The 26,484-nt window shown below is 41.4% G+C and overlaps 1 protein-coding gene across 3 annotated transcripts in view; it reads right to left on the bottom strand.

Moving 5' to 3' along the window:
- sh3kbp1 (SH3-domain kinase binding protein 1) overlaps window positions 1-26,484 on the bottom strand; it is a 177,144-nt gene that overhangs the window by 106,202 nt on the left and 44,458 nt on the right. For all 3 annotated transcript variants that reach the window (XM_055644906.1, XM_055644905.1, XM_055644907.1), the window contains one exon: window positions 15,999-16,122. In XM_055644906.1, the coding sequence (XP_055500881.1) occupies window positions 15,999-16,122 (124 nt within the window). The remainder of the gene's footprint in view (window positions 1-15,998; window positions 16,123-26,484) is intronic.

The raw sequence follows: 26,484 nt of genomic DNA on the forward strand, positions 1-26,484 counted from the left end.
GTCCGTTGTTGGTGAACATGTGGCCCACATAAGTCACTTCGTTGATCCAAAACCTGCATTTGAGAGGGTTGAGTTTGAGATATTCCTCCCTGGCACGATCCAGGACCTGTTTCAGGTTTGAGTCATGTTCTTGTGCATTGCGCCCGGTGACCAGGATGTCGTCTACAATTATGTAACATGGGTAGCTATCAAAGAGTTGTTCCATAGTACGTTGGAAAACCTCACTGGCTGAATTGATGCCAAATGGCATTTGTAAAAATCGGTAGCTTCCGAAGGGCGTCGTGAATGTGGTTTAAAAGGAGGATGCACGGTCTAGTGGCATTTGCCAAAATGAGTACTTTGCACCTAGGACAGAAAAAACTGTGGCTTTACCCAGGTTGGCAGCGACTTCTTCCACCGTCCGCATTGGGTGGTGTAGCCGTTTGATGGCAGTATTTAAATCCTTAGGGTTATTGCGGATCCTTTCATCTTTGTTCTTCTTGACTGCTGCAACCATGGTGGAGACCCTGGAGGAGGTCTCCTTGACAAGGGCTATTACACCCAGTGATTCCATTCTGTCTAATTCAGCTTTGACGCGGTCCTCCATTGCATGCGGGATCAACATGAGGACTAAAGTTGTGCCAATGGAGGTCAAAGAAGTCACTATGACTAAGAACCAAGAATAATACCGTTAGAAACATCAGCCAAACCTTAGGCTTACCAAAATCAACTGTTTGGAACATCATTAAGAAGAAAGAGAGCACTGGTGAGCTTACTAATCGCAAAGGGACTGGCAGGCCAAGGAAGACCTCCACAGCTGATGACAGAAGAATCCTCACTATAATAAGGAAAAATCCCCAAACACCTGTCCAACAGATCAGAAACACTCTTTAGGAGTCAGGTGTGGATTCGTCAATGGCCACTGTCCACAAAAGACTTAATGAACAGAAATACAGAGGCTACACTGCAAGATGCAAACCACTTGTTAGCCGTAAAAATATATGGCCAGGTTATAGTTTGGCAAGAAGTTATTAAAAGAGCAGCCACAGTTCTGGAAAAAGGTCTTGTGGACGGATGAGACGAAGATTAATGCCCCTGTTCCACTTAGGAAACCTGAACGGAAACCTCTGGAGACTTTTACGCCCCACCCAAGGTTTCCATACGGTTCCCGGAGGTTTTTGTCAGTCTCCCCACCTGCTTCCACTACCTGCAACCTCCGGCAACCGCCTGCAACCTCTGGGAACCGCATGGAAACCTTGGGTGGGGCGCAAAGTCTCCAGAGGTTTCCATTCAGGTTTCCTAAGTGGGACAGGGGCATTCCATATCAGAATGATGGAAAGAGCAGAGTATGGAGGAGAGAAGGAACTGCCCAAGATCCAAAGCATACCACCTCATCTGTGAAACACGGTGGTGGGGGTGTTATGGCCTGGGCATGTATGGCTGCTGAAGGTACTGGCTCACTTATCTTCATTGATGATACAACTGCTGATGGTAGTAGCATAATGAACTCTGAAGTGTATAGACACATCCTAACTGCTCACGTTCAAACAAATGCCTCAAACTCATTGGCCGACGGATCATACTACAGCAAGACAATGATCCCAAACATACTGCTAAAGCAACAAAGGAGTTTTGCAAAGCTAAAAAATGGTCAATTCTTTAGTGGCCAAGTCAATTGCCCGATCCGAATCCAATTGAGCACTCCTTTTATATGCTGGAGAGAAAATTGAAGGGGACTAGCCCCCAAAACAAGCATAAGCTAAAGATGGCTGAAATACAGGCCTGGCAGAGCATCACCAGAGAAGACACCCAGCAACTGGTGATGTCCATGAATCGCAGACTTCAAGCAGTCATTGCATGCAAAGCATATGCAACAAAATACTAAACATGACTACTTTGATTTACATGACATTGCTGTGTCCCAAACATTTTGGTGTCCTGAAATGGGGGGACTATGTATAAACACTGCTGTAATAAGAGAGTTCCGTATTCCGACTGCGCATGCCCAGGTCAAAGGTCATTATGCATAACATTGCTGGAAAGCAGTGGAGCAGTGGACCTTCATTTCTTCCGGTTTTTCCAGCTTTGAATCCTCTAGGTAAGAAAATACCGATTTCAAACGGACGAGCACGATCTCGTTCGCTCACCAATAAAGCAACAAAAACAACAAACTAATCTTAGCTTTTAACAAAGGAACAATAAATATAACTATTTCAGTTTGAAAGCAGTATTTTCTTTACCACGTTGAAACATCTAATGATAAATGGAAATACAATCCTGGTAAGTTATCTTTAACTTGCTTATTGCAAACTCACGTGAGAGTCTATTCTTTTCCACAATGCTTACTACATATGCTTACCCGTTTATTTCACTTCCATTCGTGACTCCAGTATAAAAAGCTCCCACGACTGGAGCTTTGATTCCCCCGTGCAGTGTTATTATGTTGTTCTTGAGTTGGTCGTCCAAGATATATCTAAATCCAGCTTCCTTCCACCCTGCCTACTTCCGACTGGAGCCTAGATTCCCCAGTGCATAGTTATCTCATTGTTTTTTTGTTGGTCGTATGATGCATGTCTGAACCTGGTTTCCTTCCTCCCCTGCCTATATTTGATTGGAGCTTTGATTTCCCCACGCAGAGATATCACGTTCGTCAAATCACAAAACACTTTATGCTGTTTCACTTTGTAGTCTCATTATTCTTTTTTTTCGAGAAGGTAAGAGTCCAAAATGAAAGAGTGCAATAACAAAACAACACTTTACAGGTTGGCATTAAGCAGGGTATTCTAATATAAGCAGGGGAACTGCAGATGCTGGTTTACAAAAATAGTGCTGAAGTAATTTACCAGATCAGGCAGCATCTCATAAAGGACATACATAAGTGACGTTTCAGGGCAGCACCCTTCTTCAAACTGATTGTCGTTGAACGGGAGGAAGTGGGTGGGGGTGTGAGTGCCAGATGGGTAGACACAGACTAGAGATAAAAAAAGGAAAAAGGTGAATGAAATGGGTGCACATCCATGTGGGGCACAGGGAAGGGAGGGGACAAAATGATGCCAAAATCAAAAATCTGCCAATCAAAAACTCCCCTCACCTGCACTTATCACTTACCAGGCTGTTTCCCCCCACCCCTCCCCTTTTTCAGCTTTCCCTCTCCTACTAATTTCAGAGTGATTAGGTTTCAGGTTCTGGACTCAATAGTGCTATGGAATATTCAAGTGTTATAGAATTATGTGGATAGGAAATATTTATTAAATTTAAGATGGGAAAAACAACCTGTTCACAGGTTAACTTGCAAGGATATTTTAAGGCTATTGAAACCAGTCATCAGGTGTAGGTCTTTCTGAGCAGTGCCATCAAGGACAACAGATGAATGTGTCTGTTAGTTGACCCTCATTGAAACCTCCATGATGAGATCAGAAAGACATTGGAGCCATCTCATGTATTAGTATATCATTAAAAGTATTTCCCTGCTCTTCAATGCATAGTTTATCAGATCATTTAACATTCTGTTTGTGTATCCAGGGAGCCATTCCTCAACACTGTAACAAACCACATATATTTTGGGTGATTGAGTTCTGTCCTCAGAAGCTTCTCGACCTTCCATATGAATGACTGACCCAGTAAAGTAATATTAAGAGGTGGCATGGCACCTATGATATACTCCCATTGTTATCTCTGCAAAGTTACCCGACTACAAGCAAAATGTTAAAGCTAAGTATTGTTGTCTTTGTGTGCCATAGAAACTGTAGTTAATCGTTTATTGTTGACTTTGTTAAAAAAATATAAAGACTTGAAGTACTTAAAGTTACTAGATTCTACCGAGGTCTCCAAGAGAATGTTTTTCTCATGATAAATAAAGACACATATCAACCAGCTTCAACCACTGAGTGGCTTAGTTCAGAAGTCACAACAAAAGGAAAATGTTTCTTTAAAAAAAGTGTACTTTTGAATGTGTATAAAATATAAATAGCAAAATCTGCATAGATGTTCGGCATTGCAATACGCTGCAGTTCTGTTCCTATGGTGTTGTGGTAGAGGCAAGCATTTATTGCTCATTTCCAGTCTAAGTGAACATGTTATTTGCATACAGCTATCATAGTTCTGATGAAGGGTTTTCAACCTGAACTGTTTAGTTTCACTTTCCACAGATGCCTCTTGACCTTGCTAAGTGCATTTCACATGTGTTTTATTTCATATTTTCAACATCTTCTATGCGACATTATGGATTTGGAATATGCTATAGAATAACGGATACAAACATCACAAATTCATTATGTAGCATCTCAACTTGGATGCTGAAAGAATTTTTTTGCAGGTCAATGCAAACATCCATTGTGGACCTAAAGTAAATGGGTCAATGTTTATAATGGTTATGAAAATCTCCTCCTCCTACAAAGACCTTTTCCAACCCAGTCTGATCATTTATTTTAAAAGTACCACTAGCATCAGAAGCAACCTAGCATACACAAAGCAGAAATGAAGTTAAACAGAACAAGATATGATGTCATATGGGTGATTCTTCAGTAAGTGTTTACTGGAAGTTTCTTGAAACCCAATTATAAAACTTAAATTTTTGCAACTTTGAATGTTGTTTCACATAGATGAACATCTCTACTATGGAAAAAATATGTTTAGCGCAATCTTTTAGAGAATTTAATTTATTTTTTCCTCTTCTTTTTCCAGGTTGCCCATTGCATTCAGTCATATTCGTCGCATTTTTATGATGAACAACACTGTAAAATATTACTGATTTAAGAATATAAAATCAAATTTTTGTGGCAATCTTTCAAATTATAGAGTATCTTCCTTGAATAAACCACCAAAAAATACTTTTTCAGTCCAACGCATTGATTTTAAACCTTCGTAACAGTGGTGATTTTCAGCAAGAATGGTACCAGTCACATAACTTTTCACCAACTTCCTTTAAAACAATATTAACCAGATAAATAGGCACAAGCATACTGTTCATTTATCAATTACAATTCATAATTATGGTAATTGTTGTATTATTTTACACATTATGAGCATAAAATACTCATGTGACAGATATGACAGCGTGATGGAGACGACCAAGTTCGGGCGTGGGATGTATTAATCCGTTATTAATCACGTTCATCTCCGTCACTTACACCCAATCTACCGCACTCCAGCTCCAGCCGGACACAAAGGCCTGTTCAGCTCTTGTTTCCCCCCCCCTCCCCCCCCACCACCGGGGAACAAGGGCTGAAGAGGGCTGGGTGTGGAGAGGGACATCGGGTCACGGGACGTGGCGACAGCTGCAACAGGCCTTTGTGTCCATTGGAGCTGGAGCTAGATGGATATCGGGGGTTGTTACGGAGATGGCCATGATGGACACGGAGATAGAGCTGGAGTCCTGGAAATTGACAGTTAGGGTTAGCATTAGGGTTAGGGAATAAAAGATAAGCTGGAGGAGCTGGAGCTAGATAGATATCGGGGGTTAAGTTATGGAGATGACCCAAGCCTTTAGCCCAGCATGGTCTCGCCGGAAGGCCATATCGTTTGGACGAATGGCATATGGCACGAAAACATCTCCAGTACAAATCAAAAAAGAACAATTTTTTTACATTTTCTAAGAGTTCAACACCATTCGGAGGTGGTGCTGATTAAAGGTACATACCCGTTATGCAGCAAAAAACATAGTTAAACATAGTCGCCATATCTAACAGGCGGCTTGGTAACCCGCCCGGTCCTCGTACGGTAAGGAGCTGCCTCATCAACCTTTTCTTCCGAAAAGTTGAGGGCACGTTTGGGTGAGCCCGAGGGACTCTGGGGCGAGACCGTAGGGGAAGACCGTCGCGGGGGTACCGGTGAACCGGTTACAAAAGGGGATGGGGGAGCAGACCAATGCGGGGAGTGTCGGGGAGTAGCAGCAGCAGGTACTGGAACTGCTGGAACAGCGACCACTTTAAAGTTCAATGGAGGCGAGTCAGGACCCTGGAGTGCCGGACATCGTTCCTTCACTGGAAGGAGGTGTTGACGGGTGCGTCTGTAGATGGTACCACTGATATCGACAAGGTAGGAACGTGGTTCCTTCGCGGGACCATGGATGAACCCCAGTTTGGTATGTCCTTTGTCTGTCTGTAGACTAACCACTTGGCCTTGGACTAGTGGCTTCCATGGCTTGATGGTTTTGTCAAAGGCACGTTTATGCGTGTCTCGATTGGATTGCACGCGCTTTTGAACTACAGCAGGACTGAAAACTTTGGGCTTTAAGTGATCCTGTGTCACTGGCAGTGGAGGCCTGGTTCGGCGGGACATCAGGTGCTGGGCTGGAGAGCCTAAAACATTGTCTCTGTCACCATTTCTCAGGTTCAACAGGTCCAGGTAGACGTCAGATTTGGCCAGATAGGAGCGTTCCATAAGTTGTTTAGCGCTTCGAACGCGTTTGGCAAGTCCATTGGACTGTGGGTATTCTGGGCTGCTGGTGACATGATGAAAGATCCACTGTTTGGCAAAGTCTTTGAACTTCTGGCTGGTGAATTGTGTCCCGTTGTCAGTCTGAAGGCGGGCTGGAATGCCATGTACGGAGAGGTGTTGTCGGAGTTTCTGGATGACTATTTCCGAGGAGGCGGTTGGCAGAAAGTCAATTTCAAACCAACTAGAGTGCGAGTCCACTAACACGAGATAGTGCTTCCCGTGCCAGTCGAAGATATTGGCAGCCACAGATGACCATGAGAGGGGGCTGCTCAGGATGGTGACCAACGGCTGGTGATCAGTTTCTACCGTGAAAGTTTTGCCAAAAATAAAGTATTTGAATTTGGAGCAGGCAAAAACTACGGCGAGCAGCTCTTTCTCTACCTGTGCATAGCGCTGTTCGGTATCCGTCAGCAAAATACACCACAAAAAAGTAGCGTTTTCTACCCAAGAAAGGTTTCTAATTAATCCAAAAGACCTAATAATTTAAATCTCAACAATTCTTTAGATGGGACTGAGATATTCATACAAACGTTTCATACAATTACCCCATTTAAAAAAAAAAAATCCTCAAGTTAATGTTAAATATTGGTCTTTGTTCTTTGCAGACATTTAAGTCAAGCACAGAACACAAAAAAAAATTAAGTAGTATTTTATATCGTTCAAGAGATTACTCCCTCTAGCCACTAAAGTAAACTACATGATTAAGGAGAATGTCGTAATACACATGTGAGCTCTTCATGAGACATTCAGAGCTTCTTTACAGGTGAATCTTCATAACACAGTCTTTAGATTAATACTTTCTTTATTGTTGAAGAAACACAATAAGATACATCCAACCTTCTTCTGACTCGTACACTAAAATCTTCGTCAAACTCCAGCATATCGCTTTAAACGTTAGAAAACTAATCGTGTCTCCGTTACACTTCACATGGTCGAAGGGTAAGCCTTCCCTCTTTAACTCCAAAACTAAAACTAAAAATTAAGCTTCTGCGCAAGAAACCTAGCTCCAAATACGCCCTAGAAAACGTCATAAATCCCACCCACATAACGGGCAGTCTAAAGGTTAAAAACAAATGCCATAATTAATGACACACAAAACAAGCCAAATGGCCACTAGAGTATGTTTAGCACAATTAACATCAAATCGTACTATCATCATCCCATGGAAATGTCCAGCAACTTTAATCAAAAGACAATGAGAGAGAAAGATTAAAATTAATGATCTTCATGAACAAATGCAAAACTTGTTGAAATGGGATGAAATAACAGTAAAATGCTTTGTAGGAGCTCATGCCAGCATATAGAACAAAAGACCTGTAACAAAAATTAATGTGCGTTCTTCACAGCCAGATTCAAACAAAATAATAATATGGAATATGTAAATGACAGATATTAATAACCACTCAGTGCCTGCATTCACAGTAAAAGACAGAGCAAAAAGAAAAATAGGAAAATGTTAACAACCATTGTCCTACAAAGTGCGAGGAGCTTTAAATTACTGGAAAAGCAAATGGTTCCAAAAGCTGGCAAATCCCCTGGATTTGATGGCCTGCATCAAAAGGTATAAACCAAAAAGTGGTTCTGCAACGAAAGCCATATATTGGCTTAGATCTTCCAGCTTTCATATTCCCAGAATGATTATTGTAGAATGGAAGGTATCAAATGTAATCGCACTGCTCAAAAAAGAAAACTGGAAACGGCCAGGCCAATAATCCTATCATCAGCATTGGAGAAAGTGCGAGAATACATTATCAAGTATAAAAATACAGAGCACTTAAGAATCTGAAACAGGTTGGCGAGAATAGTGATTTCTCAATTGGGAGAGCACACTCGAGAAGTATGCAATCAATTTTGTAGGATTTAATAACAGCGGGATATACAAGGAGAAATTAATAAATATGCACCTTTGGTTCTTCAAAGACAAGCCATAAGGAAACAATTTAACAATATTACGGGCTTACAGCAATTAATATGATTAAGGACGATTGCTAGGCAGAAAATAACAGTGGTCATGTAACTTGTGGAACGTCACAAGGATCACTGTTTAGAGTTCAGCAATTTAAAAGCTATGTCAATTAGACAAGGGCACGGTGTATCAGTCAACATACTTATTAGACCCATTTCTAGAGTAAAGTGGATCAAGATTAACTGAAGATCTTACCCCATTCTCCAAACCCCAAAAGATATATCAATGCTATTTGGAATTCCCAGCAGTTGGATACATTGCAGGAATTTTGGAAAATGCACCCTTAGCCATTTTGGGATGATGAATGAGAATGCAAATCATAAATAAAGTCTTATGACAGAAGGTTGCGGTACAAAGGGATGTTCTCGAGCATGAAACAATGCCATGCGGATACAGCAAGTAATTAGGAAGGCAAATGGAATGTTAATTTTTTTTAAATGCGAGTCTTTGGAACATAAAGTCAGTTTTATGGGGTGCTGGTGATTCAATATGTAAAGTGCCACATACAGTATTTAATAATAACCATATGTAATGGAAGATTATTATATCATTCAAGGAATCTTTCCTCTAGCCACTATAATTGAAGACAGGGGTAAGGAGATTATATCGATATGCATCCACGAGCTCTCTAGAGACATTCAATGCCGTCCAAAGATAAATCTTCAAAACAGTCTCTTAATTAATAGTTTCTTTATTGCCATAGTAAAACCAGTAAGATATTCATCCAAACTTCTTGTTTAAGTACATTTTGATCTTACTCGTAATCAAACTCGTGCACGGTGGAAAGCTGTGACCTCTCCCCCATGCTATTCAAACTAAACTAAAAACTACTCACGTCTGCGCGAGAATCCCAGCCGCAAACACGCCTCCGACTACGTAATAAATCCCACCCACATAATTACAGGGAGATAAAATTTAAAGGTAACTGGTTATAGTTATAACATACTGAGTGAAGCTAAATGGCTACTACACCATATTTAAGGAGGGATATAGTTGCAATGGAGGCAGTGCATTGGGTTGATTCCTGCAACACACCAAGAAAGGTTGGGGTGGAAGATTGCAACCTTCACGTGGTCCGCCCTGTTTCGACGAATGCAATCAACCCAGTGTGCACAATGAAATAAGATCAAATAGAACAAGTTGTCCTACAACTTTAGGCTGTGTACGCCATACGCATGAAGAAGAAGACCAAGAAAGGTTGAACAGGTCAGGCCCATAATTAAAATTCAAAAGAATGAGAGGTGACCTTATTGAAGCATTATAAATTCTCCTAGAGGTATTACCTAAATATGATAGGACATAATTTCAGAATATGTATTTGCCCATTTAAGGGGTATGTCAAGAGAAATTTATTCTTTTGAGTATTGTGACTATTTCAAATTATCTTACATAGTGACCTGTGAAGGCAGAGTCATTGAATACAAGGCATCTTCTTCTTCTTGCGTATGGCGTGCACAGAATACAAGGCATGAACTTGAACCACAACAAAGGCAAGTATGAGGAGACTGAGAAAGTTCTGAAAAGACAAAGGTTGGAAAAACATTGTTGTATGTAACCTATAAACACCAGCCCCCCTCCCTTTTTCTCCCTCTGTTCTCCCTGTGCCCCAGCTGAATGTGCACTCATTTCTTCCTTTCCCCTTCCACATATTCCTTCCTTTCCCTTCACATTTTGCAATTCTCTTCAATAGGGGGCGCCGTCCTGTGTGGTATGGCTGCCCAGCCTGCAGCTGTCTGTTTTTCATCTTTTTTTAATTTTTAGTTAGTTGAGTGTTTTGTTTTTCGGAGTTCTAGCCTTTTTTATGTGGGGGGTGGGGGAAACTACTTTTCAGGGTCCCTACCTGGTCGGAGAGGCAGCTTTTCTCCGGGCTGCACCGTCGACCCGTCCTCGCGGCCTACCAGCGGGCCTTGGAGCTGTGTTTCCTGAGGGGACCGCCCAGAACCTTGGCTTTGGCGGCGGCGCAGCGCTGGAGCGCTATCGCGGAGCGGAGCACGCGATGCCTTGCCCGGGTTGCCGAGCTGGAACTCCGGTGAGCTGAAGACCGCCGAGTAAAACATCGCGGAACTGCGGGCCTGTGGAGCGGCCAGCCGCGGGCGGCGGCGCTGAACTTTTCACCGGGAGCCTGGGATCTCACGACGAGATTGCCAGTGGTGGAGCTCAATCACTGCGGCCTTGTTGGCTTCGGAAGCCGCGGTCTCCAGTAAGGAAGCGGCCGTTCCAGGTATCCCAAGCCGCTGAGAGGATTCTCCCGACGCCGGAGCTACATCACCCGGCGAGAACGGCCTGGAACATCGGGCCTCCGTAAAGGCGACTGTGGAGGCCTCAAAAGGCCCGACTATGGGTGGACATGGGGATGGGGACTGGACTTTGTGCCTTCCCTCATAATGGGAATCATTGTGGGGGAGGTTTTTATGTTAAATTTCTTTAATGTTATGTCTAATCTTTATCTGTGTGCTGCATGGCAAGACAAATTTCACTACACCATTTGGTGTACGTGACAATAAATGTCCTTCTATCTTTATCATCTTATCTCCTCAGACCTTTTCACCCCAGGCCCTTATCCAACCATCTGCCAATTAAAATCTCCCCTCATCCGTCTCCACCCATTCCTTGCCAGACGTTATCCCACCCCCAACTCTCTTCCAGCTTTCTTCCCCCTTTTACAATCAGTCTGAAGAAAGGTCCCGACCCCAACATCGTCAACCATGTTCACAGATGTCACCCAACCCGCTGAGTTATTCCAGCACTTTATGTCTTTTAATTGTTAAACTAGCATCTGCAGTTCCTGAGTCACCATTTGATTTAGTTCATTATTTGTTTGGGGGATCAACTTTAGCCAGTATATCTACTCACAAAAGAGTGCCATGGAACTTTTATATCCATTAAATAGATTAAAATCTTAGTTTTCAGCCAAAATATGAAAACAAAAAAACAAGAATGTACCCTCTCAACACTACAACGTTGTTTCAACCTAGGCAGTAGTGTTAAGTAGGCCTAAAACAGAATGAAACCTATGCTAGACAACCTCAAAAATATGTTGTAATGAATCACAATGACGTAAAGTACATTTGTGTCCTCCCACACTGGAAAAAAAGCTGCACAAAATAATCCAAGTAAATATAACCACTAGATTTATTTGGCCTTTATGGTTAAGAAACAAACTAAGTACAAATGTAAATAGAAATTACATGACTTCATTTAGAGAAAATATTCTCTATCATCAAATTTCAAGGACATTCTTCCAATCAAGTCAAATTCAAATACATATTTCTAATACATGGATTCTTATAATAGGGCAGAAACACCCAATTAGCTTCCAGTTCAACAATTGTTTCCGATATAAAAAAATATCAACTTGATTCTATTTCCCTCTCAACTCTGATCTGTTGATTATTTTCAACATTTGCAATATTTTACTTTTAAATTTTACTTTTTAATTCTAGACTCCTGAATTAAAATACACAATTAAATCAACTGTTTGAACATTATCACATTGACGATAGACAATAGACAATAGGTGCAGGAGTAGGCCATTTGGCCCTTCGAGCCAGCCCCGCCATTCAATGTGATCATGGCTGATCATCCCAAATCAGTACCCCTTTCCTGCCTTCTCCCCATATCCCCCGAGTCCGCTATTTTTAAGAGCCCTACCTAGCTCTCCCTTGAAAGCATCCAGAGAACCTGCCTCCATCGTCCTCTGAGGCAGAGAATTCCACCGACTCACCACTCTGTGAAAAAAAGTGTTTCTTCGTCTCCGTTCAAAATGGCTTACTCCTTATTCTTAAACTGTGGCCCCTGGTTCTGGACTCCCCCAACATCGGGAACATGTTTCCTGCCTCTAGTGTGTCCAAGCCCTTAACAATCTTATATGTTTCAATGAGATATCCTCTCATCCTTCTAAACTCCAGAGTGTACAAGCCCAGCAGCTCCATTCTCTCAGCATACGACAGTCCCGCCATCCCTTGTAAACCTACGCTGCACTCCCTCAATAGCAAGAATGCCCTTCCTCAAATTAGGGGACCAAAACTGCACACAATACTCCAGGTGTGGTCTCACTAGGGCTCTGTACAACTGCAGAAGGACCTCTTTGCTCCTATATTCGATTCCTCTTGTTATAAAGGCCAGCATGCCATTCGCTTTCTTCACTGCCTGCTGTACCTGCATGCTTACTTTCATAGACTGATGTACAAGGACCCCCCAGATCCCATTGTACTTCCCCTTTTCCCAATTTGACACCATTTAGATAGTAATCTGCCTTCCTGTTTTTGCTACCAAAGTGGATGACCTCACATTTATCCGCATTAAACTTAATCTGCCATGCATCTGCCCACTCCCCCAACCTGTTCAAGTCACCCTGCATTCTCATAGCAGGGTGACAATGTTCTTGACCTCTTACACCATTTCCAATGAGCTTTCATTCAGGAAAGGAAGTAGGTGTGGTTCCTTCAAACTCTTTCAAATTACCCAACTAGTCAGCAAAAGGGACATATTCTTTCCATACAATACCCTCCAAACCAGAAATTTCATCCCAAATTAACCCATTCTCTTCCAAATGGGAATAAATCCTCTCCTGAAGAATTATCTCCAATAGTTTCCCCACTGTTGATGTGAGGCTCACCGCCCTATAATTCCCTGGATTCTCTGCACTTCCCTTTTCAAAGAAAGGAACAACATTAGCTATTTCTCCAGTCCTCTAGGACATCAACTGTGGATGTAGAAGACACAAAAACTTTCATCAAGGCTTTTGCAATCTCCTCTCTTGCCTCTCTCAATAACATATGATAAATCCCATCAAGTCCATCCACCTTAATGTTCTTCAAGAGCCCCGACACCTCCTCCTATTTAATCACAGACTGCCCTTGCATGTTAATTCTAGACTCCTGATTTAAAGTACACAATTAAATCAGCTGTTTGAACATTATCGCAATGACAATGTTCTTGATCTCTTACACCATTTCCAATGAGCAATCTCAGACAGCCCTTGCATGTTAATATTCTCTTAAACTGCTCTTGTATTAGTATTCTCATCAAACTGCCCTTGCACATTAATATTTTCAGAAAGCTAAAAAAATAACAAGAATTAGAAAATGTATTCCAGTTTTAACAAATTGATTAAAATGCTCCACTGTGTATCTTCGCAAACAAAATGTCCACATAAGAGTATTCCCAGCATTCAGTGTATGTTTTAAAATACTCAGTAGGGACAGACAACGTGCAATGTTGTGGCATCTATAGTTTCATTAGGAAATTCTCCACACCTTTCTAACAGAAAATGCATGTCCTACAACTTTTTTTGATGAAGGTGGAATGTTTGAGATCATTCTTGCAGTTACAAGCAATTGTATTTTTTCTATCTTTTGGGGAACTGATTTTGTTTTCAAAGAAATTATGCAAGATGTACAGGCTCTCTTGTGTTTGTGGCCAAATTAAACTTGCAGAAACGAGAACATTTTTAAGCAAGTGAAAATATGAGTCCAGTTATGGATACATCATATCCTACTTCATTGGAAATTAGTTTCAATTCATGTTTCAATGCAATGGCATTCTTATTCCATTCACCTAAATACCTCTGTACTTAATATGAAAGTAATACAGATGTATTTGCACTTGAATTTAAATCTGTTGTAGTAGCTCCATGTATCACAAAGAATATTTAGGTCAAGTGATCCAAAATCAAGATATAATGCAGAAAATTAAGACGACTAGCGAGACAAATTTAAACCAGAAAAGCAAGGCATCCTTTCAGATGTTGATTCATCCATGATGCGTGTCCACTATGTTCTGGTTTTGATTCTCATTTCCATCATTCATGTCCATGTTTTGATTATAGAGTGCTACTATTTTACTGCAACTAATTGATGTGGACCATTGTCACTTTTAGAATCCTGACATTCATAGCATACCATCAAACGCCAGCTCTACAGCAAATATCAGTATATTAATTAATTAAACAAATTTCAATTTATTTTCCTCTTGGAACATAATCTTTAGGCCACCAGCATAACCAAGGACCAGTCTTACGCTGGACACGTCCTTTTCTCCCCTGCCCCATCAGAAGTTTGAAAATGCATACCTCCAGATTAAGAGACAGTTTCTTCCCAGTTGTTAGTAGGCAACTGAACGGTCCTCTCATTAGCTAGAAAGGGTCCTTACCTCCCAACAACCAGGGGTGCCGCACAAGTGGCAACCCCGCCAATAGTTTCGTCCTTTTAAAAACTTTTAGTGTGTGCAAAAAGTTTTCTGTAAATGTTCTCCGGTTTGTTTTATGTGGGGAAAGCGGTGGGGGTTGGGGAAAACTTTTTTTTCAATTCTTACCTTGCCGGAGATGCAATTACTTTTCAGATCATGTCTCCGGTCGTTCTGCGGCCTACCATCGATGGAGCTGGAGGCCTCCTCAGACTGACCTTGGGCACCACTGTGGGCGTGGACTTAACATCGTAGTCGATCCCTTGCCTGGGATCGCTCTAACCCGGCCTGCGGACTTCACATCGGGAGCTCGAGGTCTCGGTGGAGGCCGAGTCGGGGAGTTCCAACATCGCGGAAGGTTCGACCAGCCCCAACGCGGGGATCGATCGCCGGCGCGGGGGAGCTGACATCTCCCCAATGCAGGAGCTGATCGCCCCGATGTGGAGAGCCAAAACGGCGCCGGCTACGGCAGTCAAGATCGTCCCATGAACGGAAGGCTCGAGAGCAAAGGGAAGAGATTTAACTTTCTTTCGCCTACATCACAGTGAGAATTGTGGAGGAGTCACTGTGGTGGATGTTTATGTTAAAATGTGTTATGTGTGTTCCGTTGCTTTCTTTGTATGAATGACTTAGCAAATGAAATTCCTCATATGTTGCAAAACATACTTGGCTAATAAAGTATTATTATGATTGTGATCTACCTCATTGGAGACCTTTGAACTCTCTTTAATCAGACTTTATCGTGCACTAGGCATTGTACCATTTATTTGTGAACTGTGGACGACATGATTATAATCATGTATCTAGTCTTTTCTTAGACTGGACAGCATGCCAACAAAATTTCACAGAGTAACTCAGCACACGTGACAATAATAAAATAAACTCAACCTAATCATTATATTCCCTTGTACTGCAGTCTTCAGGAATAATCTTTTTCACCAAGGATCCATACAGATGATCTGATCATATTTTGATTTATTTATTTTATAATGTCATTTGACATAATCTGAGAGAAGAGTAAGTGGGTAAATCTATTCTTGTTGCATATAGTCATTGCCTGCCTATTGGCGACTTACCAATCAATGATTGTATATTGTCTAGTCTTGCTGTGTGTGGATATGAACTTCTTCATACTGAGAAATGAAAGTACTTAACCATCATTCAATCATCAATGAACAACCTTCTGACCTCATGACGGGAGGTATTTTTTGATGCCCGTTATAGAGTTATGGCTTTTCTGGAGGTCATGTTTACTGCACTACAGCCACTATGTTGTATGTTAAATACAATGAGAAGTGAATCAAACTGGCCAATATGCTTTCTGCGACAGTGGGGATCTTAGGAGGAATGACTCAACACTTCTGGCTGAACATGAATACAAATGCTTCAATGTTAGCTTTACTCAGAAATATGCACATCACAGATTTACCTATTCCACGACTTTTAAGTGAAGTTTCATTTGAAGACATCAGGCTGCCATTGGAGATCTCGCCACCACTAGCCTCTGTAGGTTTCTTGGGTTGGTTTTCTTTCTTTGCATCTTTCTTTAATTCCTATAAGAAACAAAAAATATTTGTATTGCACTGGAATTTATACAAATGGTCACTATGACATTAAATAAGTCCAACTTTAAGCAAACTCTCCGAACACATTTTCAATGTGATAACTACTCAGAAAAAAATACATTTTTGTTGTTAACATACAAAAAAAGACACATTTGTTTTAAAAGCAATGTGATTGTTCAGAGTATATGGAAATTAAGGTCACCCACCATCATTTCATGCAGGTACGTGCCGTCAGAGTAGGTAAGGTACATAAATAAATAAATAAATTGAATCTAATCTAATAAAAAGGTAGGCAGTGCCTACCCTGAATAAAATTATAAAATTGTAATTATTAAATATAAATAGTAAAGGCACGGGAGAATTATGCTTACCTAAGAGATCAATCTCTTAGGTAGACATAATTCTTCCGTGCCTTTCATCCGCAGTACATTTAACACGCAGAAGTATGTGCTACACGTGCCGTCAACGCTGCTTCAAACCATCAGTGGCAATGGTCTATAAAGGCAGCTGAAATTCTGCCTTTACACCGTGGACTGGGTGCATATGCTGCGCATCGCAGGTTCCTTGGCGGGTTTTTCAAAGATTTGATAGTGATTATGTTAAGAGTTTCTCTAAGCAATCATGAAGAAAAAAACAAAATAATTAAAAATGACAGACGTAAAGAACTTCAACAGTGCAAAGAAACAAAAATAATTAGAACACTTAAAACAGCTTGGTATAACAGGAAAGAGTCGCTATGCAGTTGTATTTCAACAAATAGAATGTGGTAAGTAAATTTCTTTGAACAATATGTTTTTAAATACTTTAGAAGAAAAATTACTTTATTAAAATAGACTGACAAATGACTTTATAAAAGTCGAGAGAACAATCTGCGCATGCACGGTTTTCAAGATTTTTTCGAAAGCCGACTGACAGCTCACCAGAGAGGAAAATAATCTGCGCATGCGCGGTTTTCAAGATTTTTTTTTTAAAAAGCCGACTGACAGCTCACCGGGGAGAGAACAATCTGCACATTCACGTGTTTTCAAGTTTTTTTTTAAATTTTTTTATAAGCAGACTGACCAAAGGTACTGACTGCCTACCCTGACTAATTACTCACGGCACATGCCTGATTTCATGAGACTACTATTAAAATATTATCTGTGTTTTTTTATTGTAATAGCTCTTGGCTAATTTAAGGCAAATATAATTTCAGAACTTCCATACAGTCATTTTGGAACAGATTTCTCTACATTAGGGCAGCACAGTGGTTCAATTGCGAGTTCTGCTGTCTCAGCTCCAGCAACCTAGAGTAGATTCTGATGCCTAGAGCTGATAGTTTGCACACTCCCCATTTTTCCTCCTGTTAATCTTGGCCAAATTGGAGAGGGGTAAAAGCTTCAGGGCTGCTGGGAGATTTGGTCAATTTGGAATTGCTCTCTGCAGAACTGGGACAAGCTGCGGAGTGGTACCAGTGAGTCTAGAGCCTAGATACAAGTTGTAAGAAAATGATAAGAACATCTGCAGACCCTGTCAATTAGGTGCAATTACATAGTAACATTCGGAAGGAAAAGTGGTCATTTAAGGAGTAGTACCCCTCAGCAAAGAGTAAACTAGGAACTATGCCATGAAACAAGACAAAATAACTGTCCCTACATCATCAACTCGTTAAATTTTAATAAACTTTGCTACCAATATTCCTTTTGTCTATCGACAATAAGGGAATGGAATAGGTTACCACGCAACACACGTGCTGCTCCCGATGTCAAGTCATTTAAAAAGGAGGATTGAGCAACTAGATCTCCTCAACTTGGTCAAAAAGGCCCACTTCAAAATGTAATCACTACTCTACTAACTCCGACCTGCACAACATAACCACTGACGAGGTGTTTGCGCAGTAATCAACCAGAACCAGAAGAGGAAAATCTTCAGTATCAGAGGGAAAGGTTCACTGAGTGATAACAGCGTGACGCGGTATCGAGATCAAGTATTCATGAACTGTGCGCTAGTACTTTAAATCATTTTGTAAATTGTAAAAATCTAGCTTTTCGTATTGTCATGGGATCTGGATTTTATAAATATTTTATGAATGTAAATAAACTTAGAGTATATTAAGAGTTAGAAAGTTAAGATTTAGATTGTGTAAGTCCGCGGACTGTCATTTGTGTTGCTGCTTGTGCGAGTGTTTACGGATTTAGATACTTGAAGTAAGAGTGTGTTTGAGTTAAATAATTGTACTTATTTTAGAGCGTGGTATTGTTAAGGGCCTGTCCCACGAACATGCGACTCCATGCGGCAAGCGCTACCTAACCAGAAGCGGGGGCCGTGCGGAGGTCGAGTGAGTGACATGAAGTGCGAGCAAAGTCCGCGGGAAGTTGGCGCGTGACGTACGGCGTCGAGGCGGCAGGGTGTTACCGCACAAAATTTTTGAACGTGGTCAGTTTTTCGGAACCCCACGCGATAGTAATAGGTAGCGTGTTATCCTGATTGTGGACTGTGTTACTTACGTGTCTGAAGATCATTTTTGGATGTTTTGATTGAGGATTATATGAGTGCAAGAGTGTGTTTGATTGTTCCCTGGAGTACTAGGATTCTTGAGTGACTGAGGATTGAGAAAGTTGTAAGGTTGAAAGGGTGTAGACTTGTGGGAGATAGGCATTTGAATAAGAGAGTAGGATTAGTGGAGAAAAGGAGTAGCAAGTTGCAAGGCTGCTATCGCTTTGAACCATTAGCCATTGTCTAGGAGCGTGCTTGGTAAATTTAGGGATCAAAAGGGAAAGATTTAAGAATTCTGTTTCAGGTGTTCGGCAGCATGGGGAATAATGTAGGGTGAGATGTAACAGAAGAGGAAAAGAGCCCATTGCAACTAATGTGTAATGAGTTTCCTCACAAGGCAGAGATATTAAGAAATTTACCAGGAGTGTTAAATAAGAAATTAGGAAATAAGCTATGGCTGCTGGGGGGAATTAAAATACACAGAATGGATCATTTGACAGCATAATAATAACGAAGGTGCAAAAGAATTAATAGGGTTGTGGAGAAAATATTTAGAGGAACGAAAGGCAAATAAGGAGGTTAAGAGAATGGCTAGTTGGGAAAAAGCGATCGCTAAATTTGGATTAGAACTAAAAGGTAAAGTTGATCGATATCCAGGCAGTGGGAAGGACAGGAGTGGAGATGAAGGGTAACACTCAGAACAAGGGAAAGGTGGATCTCCTGGAAGAAAATTAGTCCCGGAAAAATTAAAGATTAGGAATCTGATGGTGATTGCTGACTTTGAGGGGGAAGGAGATGAGTATTTAGAAGAGTGGACAAATGTTAACGCCAGTGGAAGTTCGCAGCTCCCACCATGTTCCTCTTGCATTTCCCAGGCTTCACTAGCACTGTGTACGATTTGTGTCCGAAATAAATATTTTAGGTCTGCGGAATCTATAACAACTGCGGATTCTACATCTGAACAGATTCTGCCAACAGCAGATACTGAGCTACCAGATCCTTAGATCCTATCCACGCCATCATTGATAGATCGTCCAGTGGCTTATGTCACCCAGAGTAGAACAGGAAGGTTAGCTCCGGTGTTTCAAGAAAAGAAAGGTAGGTTAGATATAGTGCAACCACCAGAGTATTTCTGTGAGCCACAACCTAAACAGATTACTCGAGTAGAAAGGAATGATTTATTTGGGCAGTATCGGGAAACCCCTAATGAACAGGAAGATTTATCTGAGGGTGGGACAGTGATTTTAGATACCGAGATAGATTTTGACCTAACCAAAAGCTTACAAATTGAACAGGTATCCCATAGGCAGTTACCAGTAAGGCAAGGAATAGGTACAGCGGATTCGGCCAGCACAGTGAATATGAATAATCCCCGTGCCACAGACAACAATATGCCAAGGAAGACCCATGAAATAATGGCAGTATTAAACATAATCCCTGATAGGAAGAAGCCATCTGCTGCCTTTATGAATCATTTACGAACCACAATGCGTGTATATCATGCAGATTCCCGGGATTTGTGGGAGACCATACAACAGATAATTACTCCAGCTGAGAATACCAAATTTCTAATAGCCCTAGGACACCCGACTTATGAAACATTGGCAAACGCAGTAATGGATGACAGTGCAAGAGAAGAGGCTGTTTAAACTGCCCTTACAAAAACGTTTCAGAAACCGAGTTATGGAAATAAAACCAGAGAAGGGTGAAGGAGCAGATGAATTTCTAGACCGTTTTTCAAAATTATATACGGACCAATCGGGTGATTTAGACTATCAGAATGGAGCAAGTTCCCCTCAATAATGTGCTATCTTGTTGAATTGTCTCCCCACTAAAGTAGCGGATTTAATTAAAACTGATAACAGGAACTGGTCTGAGAACCGAGCCAGTCAAATATCCAGAGCTGTAAGATATTATTGCGAGGAAGGTAGGAACCAGGAAAATTATCCTGTAACTAGGAGAGAAAGTGAACGCAGAGCCAAGGAAGAATTACCAAAATCTAACTCTGAACCATGGATTCCCATAGTACCAGCAAATTACAGATTGGGAGAAATTAGGGTCCCAGATTACTCAGATTATTATCACCACTACACTCCCAATTTAGCATAAGAACATCTGCAGATCCTGTCAATTAGGTGCAAAATGCAAAGTATGGATTGGATGGCTACAAACCAGACATACACCTTGTAAATAATGTTGTAGAGTTCTACTTTGCCGAGTGTTGATTGGATGAGGTATTGACCCTTGACTGGGTTTCTTGCAGATCAGGGTAAATGTTTCTAAATTGGCTTCCTTGAGAAGTCCTGTTTGAATATAATTTATTGAGCTGCTGTATTATTGGGTTAGGGAAAGGTCTGTTATGTATGGGGTTAACCGATATCTGTAATTGGATTACTAAGAGACCACCCCCATGTGGTTCGGCCCCTCGAGGTCCCGGGACCTATAAAATTCCACTGCCACGAGGTCCAGCGTCGATCTTCCGGGAGAGGGCTTGGGACTGCGTGACCTTCTGGAATGTCTCTGTTTGAGTGAGGCATAGAGGGCTTGATCAGGCAAATACAAGGATCAAACCCCCGGTGGGATAGGTACAGTAGTTGAACTGCAACTGCGCTTTGTCAAAATAAAGAATAGTTGTTCAAGTGCTTGATTCAGTGTTTTTGAATGCATCTAGACTTGGGGGGGGGAAGCTTAGAACGAGCAATTTACATTTCCATATTCCAAAAATGTACTAGCTGGTAGATTAATTGGCTATTGAAAATTACCCTTTGAATAGATGGATTAGTGGGAGGAGAATCAAGGGAGTTGATGAGCATGTGAGAGAAAGTAGAGGGAAATAAGGGGGGGGGGGGGGGGGGGGAGGAGGATAATTGTACTCAAAGCAGATTCATCTATTAAGATTAATCATGATAATGATAAAATCACAAACACTTAACAATAATCTGATGAAGATACCCATGTCCTTCCTTCTTTTTCCCCTTTCATACCCATAACATACTCCCTCATCAAATTGAATGAGTAGATCCACAAATCCTTAGATAATCATTAGATAATCTCCCCCCATGTCTGCCTTCCGCAAAGACCGCTTCCTCCGCAACTCCCTTGTCAATTCTTCCCTTCCCTCCCGTACCACCTCCTCCCCCCGGGCACTTTCCGTTGCAACCGCAAGAAATGCAACACCTGCCCCTTCACCTCCCCCCTCGAGTCCATTCAAGGACCCAAGCAGTCGTTCCAGGTGTGACAAAGGTTCACCTGTATCTCCTCCAACCTCATCTACTGCATCCGCTGCTCTAGATGTCAGCTGATCTACATCGGGAAGACTAAGCATAGGTTGGGCGATCGTTTCGCCGAACACCTCCGCTCAGTCCGCAATAACCAACCTGACCTCCCGGTGGCTCAGCACTTCAATTCCCCCTTCCATTCCCAATCCGACCTCTCTGTCCTGGGTCTCCTCCATTGCCAGAGTGAGCAACACCGGAAATTGGAGGAACAGCACCTCATATTCCGCCTGGGCAGTTTGCATCCTGATGGCATTAACGTTGAATTCTCCCAATTTTGCTATCCCTTGCTGTCTCCTCCCCTTCCTTAACCCTCGAGCTGTCTCCTCCCATCCCCCCGCCCTCGGGATCCTCCTCCTCCCTTCTCCCCCCCCACCCCCCATCAGTGTGAAGAAGGGTTTCGGCCCGAAACGTCGCCTATTTCCTTCGCTCCATAGATGTTGCTGCACCCGCTGAGTTTCTCCAGCAATTTTGTGTACCTTAGATAATCATTGTCTGGCAACTTTCTTCTCCAAGTCAGACAATTGAATGCTCCAGCCCCACTCAACAAAATAGAGCATAAGATTTAAATAAATCCTTGGATGTAAACCATAGGCAGAATTGGTCACTGAAGCTGTTGTTATGCCACAGTTAAATTTAGAAAAAGGTTTACGATAAGAGAATTCTCTATATACAGTATATTACCAGTTTCCACCATTGCGAGATGAATAGCAAGCTATTACTCAATACCCAAGCGTCTTCTCTCTTACTCACTGGCAATGCAAGATGCATTTAAAGATGGAAATACTCAATAGAAAACTGAGGTAATGGTCCCAATCATCCACTTATAAAGCATCAGTTGTACATCAATCTGCTAATTTTTATCCATTTAAATGTGAAAGCCCGTCAGCCCCGATTTTCACCATTTTAGTGCGGGTTTTGCACCATAGGAAATGAGTACCAACCAAGATTTGCTAAATGGTTCAGTAATCTGCATAATCAGAAAAAAACACCGTTCGGTTTGGCTTGTATGTCAGTGAATAAAATTATGGGATCCAGTCACAACCCAAGTGAAACCAGGATATAACTTTAATTAATTTCAGTCTGGCAAAACGTTGAAACTGCCACATTAGACCTTGAATTGAATCAAAAGTTTAAAATGGTATTGTCATATATTTAGGTCAGAGTTCAGTCAACCAATCTACTATCAGATAGACGTCCTGCCGGGCTAAGCTGCCTACCAGAGGACTGGGAGAAATTCAGAGACCAGCAGAGGAGGACAAAGGGCTTAATTAGGAAAGGGAAAATAGATTATGAAAGAAAACTGGCAGGGAACATAAAAACTGACTGCAAAAGCTTTTATAGATATGTGAAGAGAAAAAGATTAGTTAAAACAAATGTAGGTCCCTTGCTAGAATCAGTTATTAAAGATGGGATAGCAGCACATTTGGAAAGTGGTGAAATCATTGGACAAAGTCAGCATGGATTTATGAAAGGTAAATCATGTATGACAAATCTTATAGAATTTTTCGAGGATGTAACTAGTAGAGTGGATAAGGGAGAACCAGTGGATGTGTTATATCTGGACTTTCAGAAGGCATTCGATAAGGTCCCACATAAGAGATTAGTATACAAACTTAAAGCACACAGTATTGGGGGTTCAGTATTGATGTGGATAGAGAACTGGTTGGCAGACAGGAAGCAAAGAGAAGGAGTGAACGGGTCCTTTTCCCAATGGCAGGCAGTGACTAGTGGGGTACCGCAAGGCTCAGTTCTGGGACCCCAGCTATTTACGATATATATTAATGATTTGGACGGGGGAATTGAATGCAACATCTCCAAGTTTGCAGATGACACGAAGCTGGGGGGCAGTGTTAGCTGTGAGGAGGATGCTAGGAGGCTGCAAGGTGACTTGGATAGGCTGGGTGAGTGGGCAAATGCATGGCAGATGCAGTATAATGTGGATAATGTGAGGTTATCCACTTTGGTGGCAAAAACAGGAAAGTAGATTATTATCTGAATGGTGGCCGATTAGGAAAGGGGGAAGATGCAACGAGACCTGGGTGTCATGGTACACAAGTCATTAAAAGTAGGCATGCAGGTGCAGCAGGCAGTGAAGAAGGCGAATGGTATGTTAGCATTCATAGCAAAAGGATTTGAGTATAGGAGCAGGGAGGTTCTACTGCAGTTGTACAGGGTCTTGGTGAGACCACACCTGGAGTATTGCACACAGTTGTGGTCTCCTAATCTGAGGAAAGACATTCTTGCCATAGAGGGAGTACAGAGAAGGTTCACCAGACTGATTCCTGGGATGTCAGGACTTTCATATGAAGAAAGACTGGATAGACTCGGTTTGTACTCGCTAGAATTTAGAAGATTGAGGGGGATCTTATAGAAACTTACAAAATTCTTAAGGGGTTGGACAGGCTAGATGCAGGAAGATTGTTCCCGATGTTCGGGAAGTCCAGAACAAGGGGTCATAGTTTAAGGATAAGGGGGAAATCTTTTAGGACCGAGATGAGGAAAACTTTTTTCACACAGAGTGGTGAATCTCTGGAATTCTCTGCCGCAGAAGGTAGTTGAGGCCAGTTCATTGGCTATATTTAAGAGGGAGCTAGATGTGGCCCTTGTGGCTAAAGGGATCAGGGGGTATGGAGAGAAGGCAGGAACAGGATACCGAGTTGGATGATCAGCCATGATCATATTGAATGGCGGTGCAGGCTCGAAGGGCCGAACGGCCTAATCCTGCACCTATTTTCTATGTTTCTATGTTTCTATGTAAAACTTGGTTCCAGAGAAGAAAACAGAAAAATAGAAATTAGGTGCAGTAGTTGAGAGGCGGTCAAGCTTTGCTCTCTCCCTTGTAGGGTTTTCTACATATTGCCCAAGAAAACTTTCCTGAACATACTTGACAAATTCTACTCCATCCAAGCCCTCGGCACTTAGCAGCCCCAGTATATATACTGGGAAAATTTAAAATACACTACTAATGATACCCCTATTTGAGGGTGGATAAAACAATTCCAATACGATAGTCATCCCCTTTTTATTTCTCAGCTTCACTCGTATAGCATAACTGAACAATCCTTCAGTAATGTCATCTTGCATAACTTATGATGTTCTCCTTAAATCAATAATGCAGCTCACCCTTCTCTTTTACCGTCATCTCTTTCTCAATTGTAGCATCTGTACCAAGTAACAATAAACTGTCAGTCCTGTCCCTCTTGTAGCCAGGTTTCCATAAAGGCTATAACTTCCCAATCCAACAAACGTCCATGCCCTGAGTTCATCCAACTTTTAGAATTATCCCAACTGAAAAGGACTTTGATTGGACCATTGATGAATATATTTTTTGGACAATAAGTGAATCATGAGATATGGAGACCAGGCAGTTAATCATTAATCTCAGTTTGCTTTCCTATGATTTTGAATGATACAAAAAACATGAGGAGCTGTGTCACACAGTCTTGCATTTATTTCTTATGACAGCATTTCTCCTTGAGGCAAACATTCATGATTGGCCACTTGCTAACTGTCGTCAAGATATGTGCAACACAAGGGAATAACCTTGCCCTCTGAATCCTTGTGTTGTATTTGTGGCATTCTCTACATTTTATAATATCAATTTCCATATTTTCTGGATAACACATAAATCTGCCAGGCATGAATACACCAAACATTCTATTCCAACTACAATGCAATTAATTCAATTACTCCAGAGCTCCATTGAATCAAACACAGCATGATAAAAGGGCTCAAACAGTAAAAAGAGCAAAAATCACCACCAAGAATGTAAACCTCTTTAGTTGTCAAACCTTCAATTCTCAATTAGAGTGAAGTGTTTTCTATGAAACAATACTTCTAATTCAGAAATGGTGGTTCAAACCATTGTGAACTTGCAAACACTTCAACTAGCAGTGTGCTACCTTAATTCAATTTGAAAAATATTTATGGGATAACTTTTGATGGATCAAAATTAAATCAGGGTGCTCTATCCGTCAATGACCAAAGGAGGAAAATAACAGGAAAACAAAAATACATTTGAATAATCAATTCTACCTATCAAATAAAGAGAAAATGGTACTTAGCTTGTTCACTCTCACCAATCCAGCCACCTGTCAGCATTTATCTCACACAGCGAGTGGACCAAGTAAGCAAGGCAGAGCAGCAGCTAGACCAGGACGCAGGCTCAATCCTTCTCTAGTTTTCTCCCACATCCCAAAGACATGTTGTTAGGTAATTTGCCACTGTAATTTGCCACTCCTTCGCCCCAAAGAATAAAAGGGAGATTTTGTGAATGTGTGAGCACAAATCAATTTTTATGGTACAGAGAAAAAAGGTGAGAGAGAATGGGATGCTTCCCAGATGGCTTCCTACAGTTCAGTTACCAGTACAAAAAAAAAGAAAAAAAAGTGCATGCAAAGAACCCCGAGCTATACATAATCTGTCTATGCCTTAGCAATGACTAGTAAATAATTTAAGTGTACATGTACATAAGAATGGCATGTTTAATAAAAAAGTACAATTCTCGAAATTCATCATTATGTCCAGCTTCAAAATCAGAACTGAACAATTATTTAATGGTTAAATCGCTTTTAATCTGCACAATATGAATATACTT

This window comes from Leucoraja erinacea, chromosome 13 (genome assembly GCF_028641065.1).
Source record: "Leucoraja erinacea ecotype New England chromosome 13, Leri_hhj_1, whole genome shotgun sequence".
NCBI lineage: Eukaryota > Metazoa > Chordata > Chondrichthyes > Rajiformes > Rajidae > Leucoraja > Leucoraja erinaceus.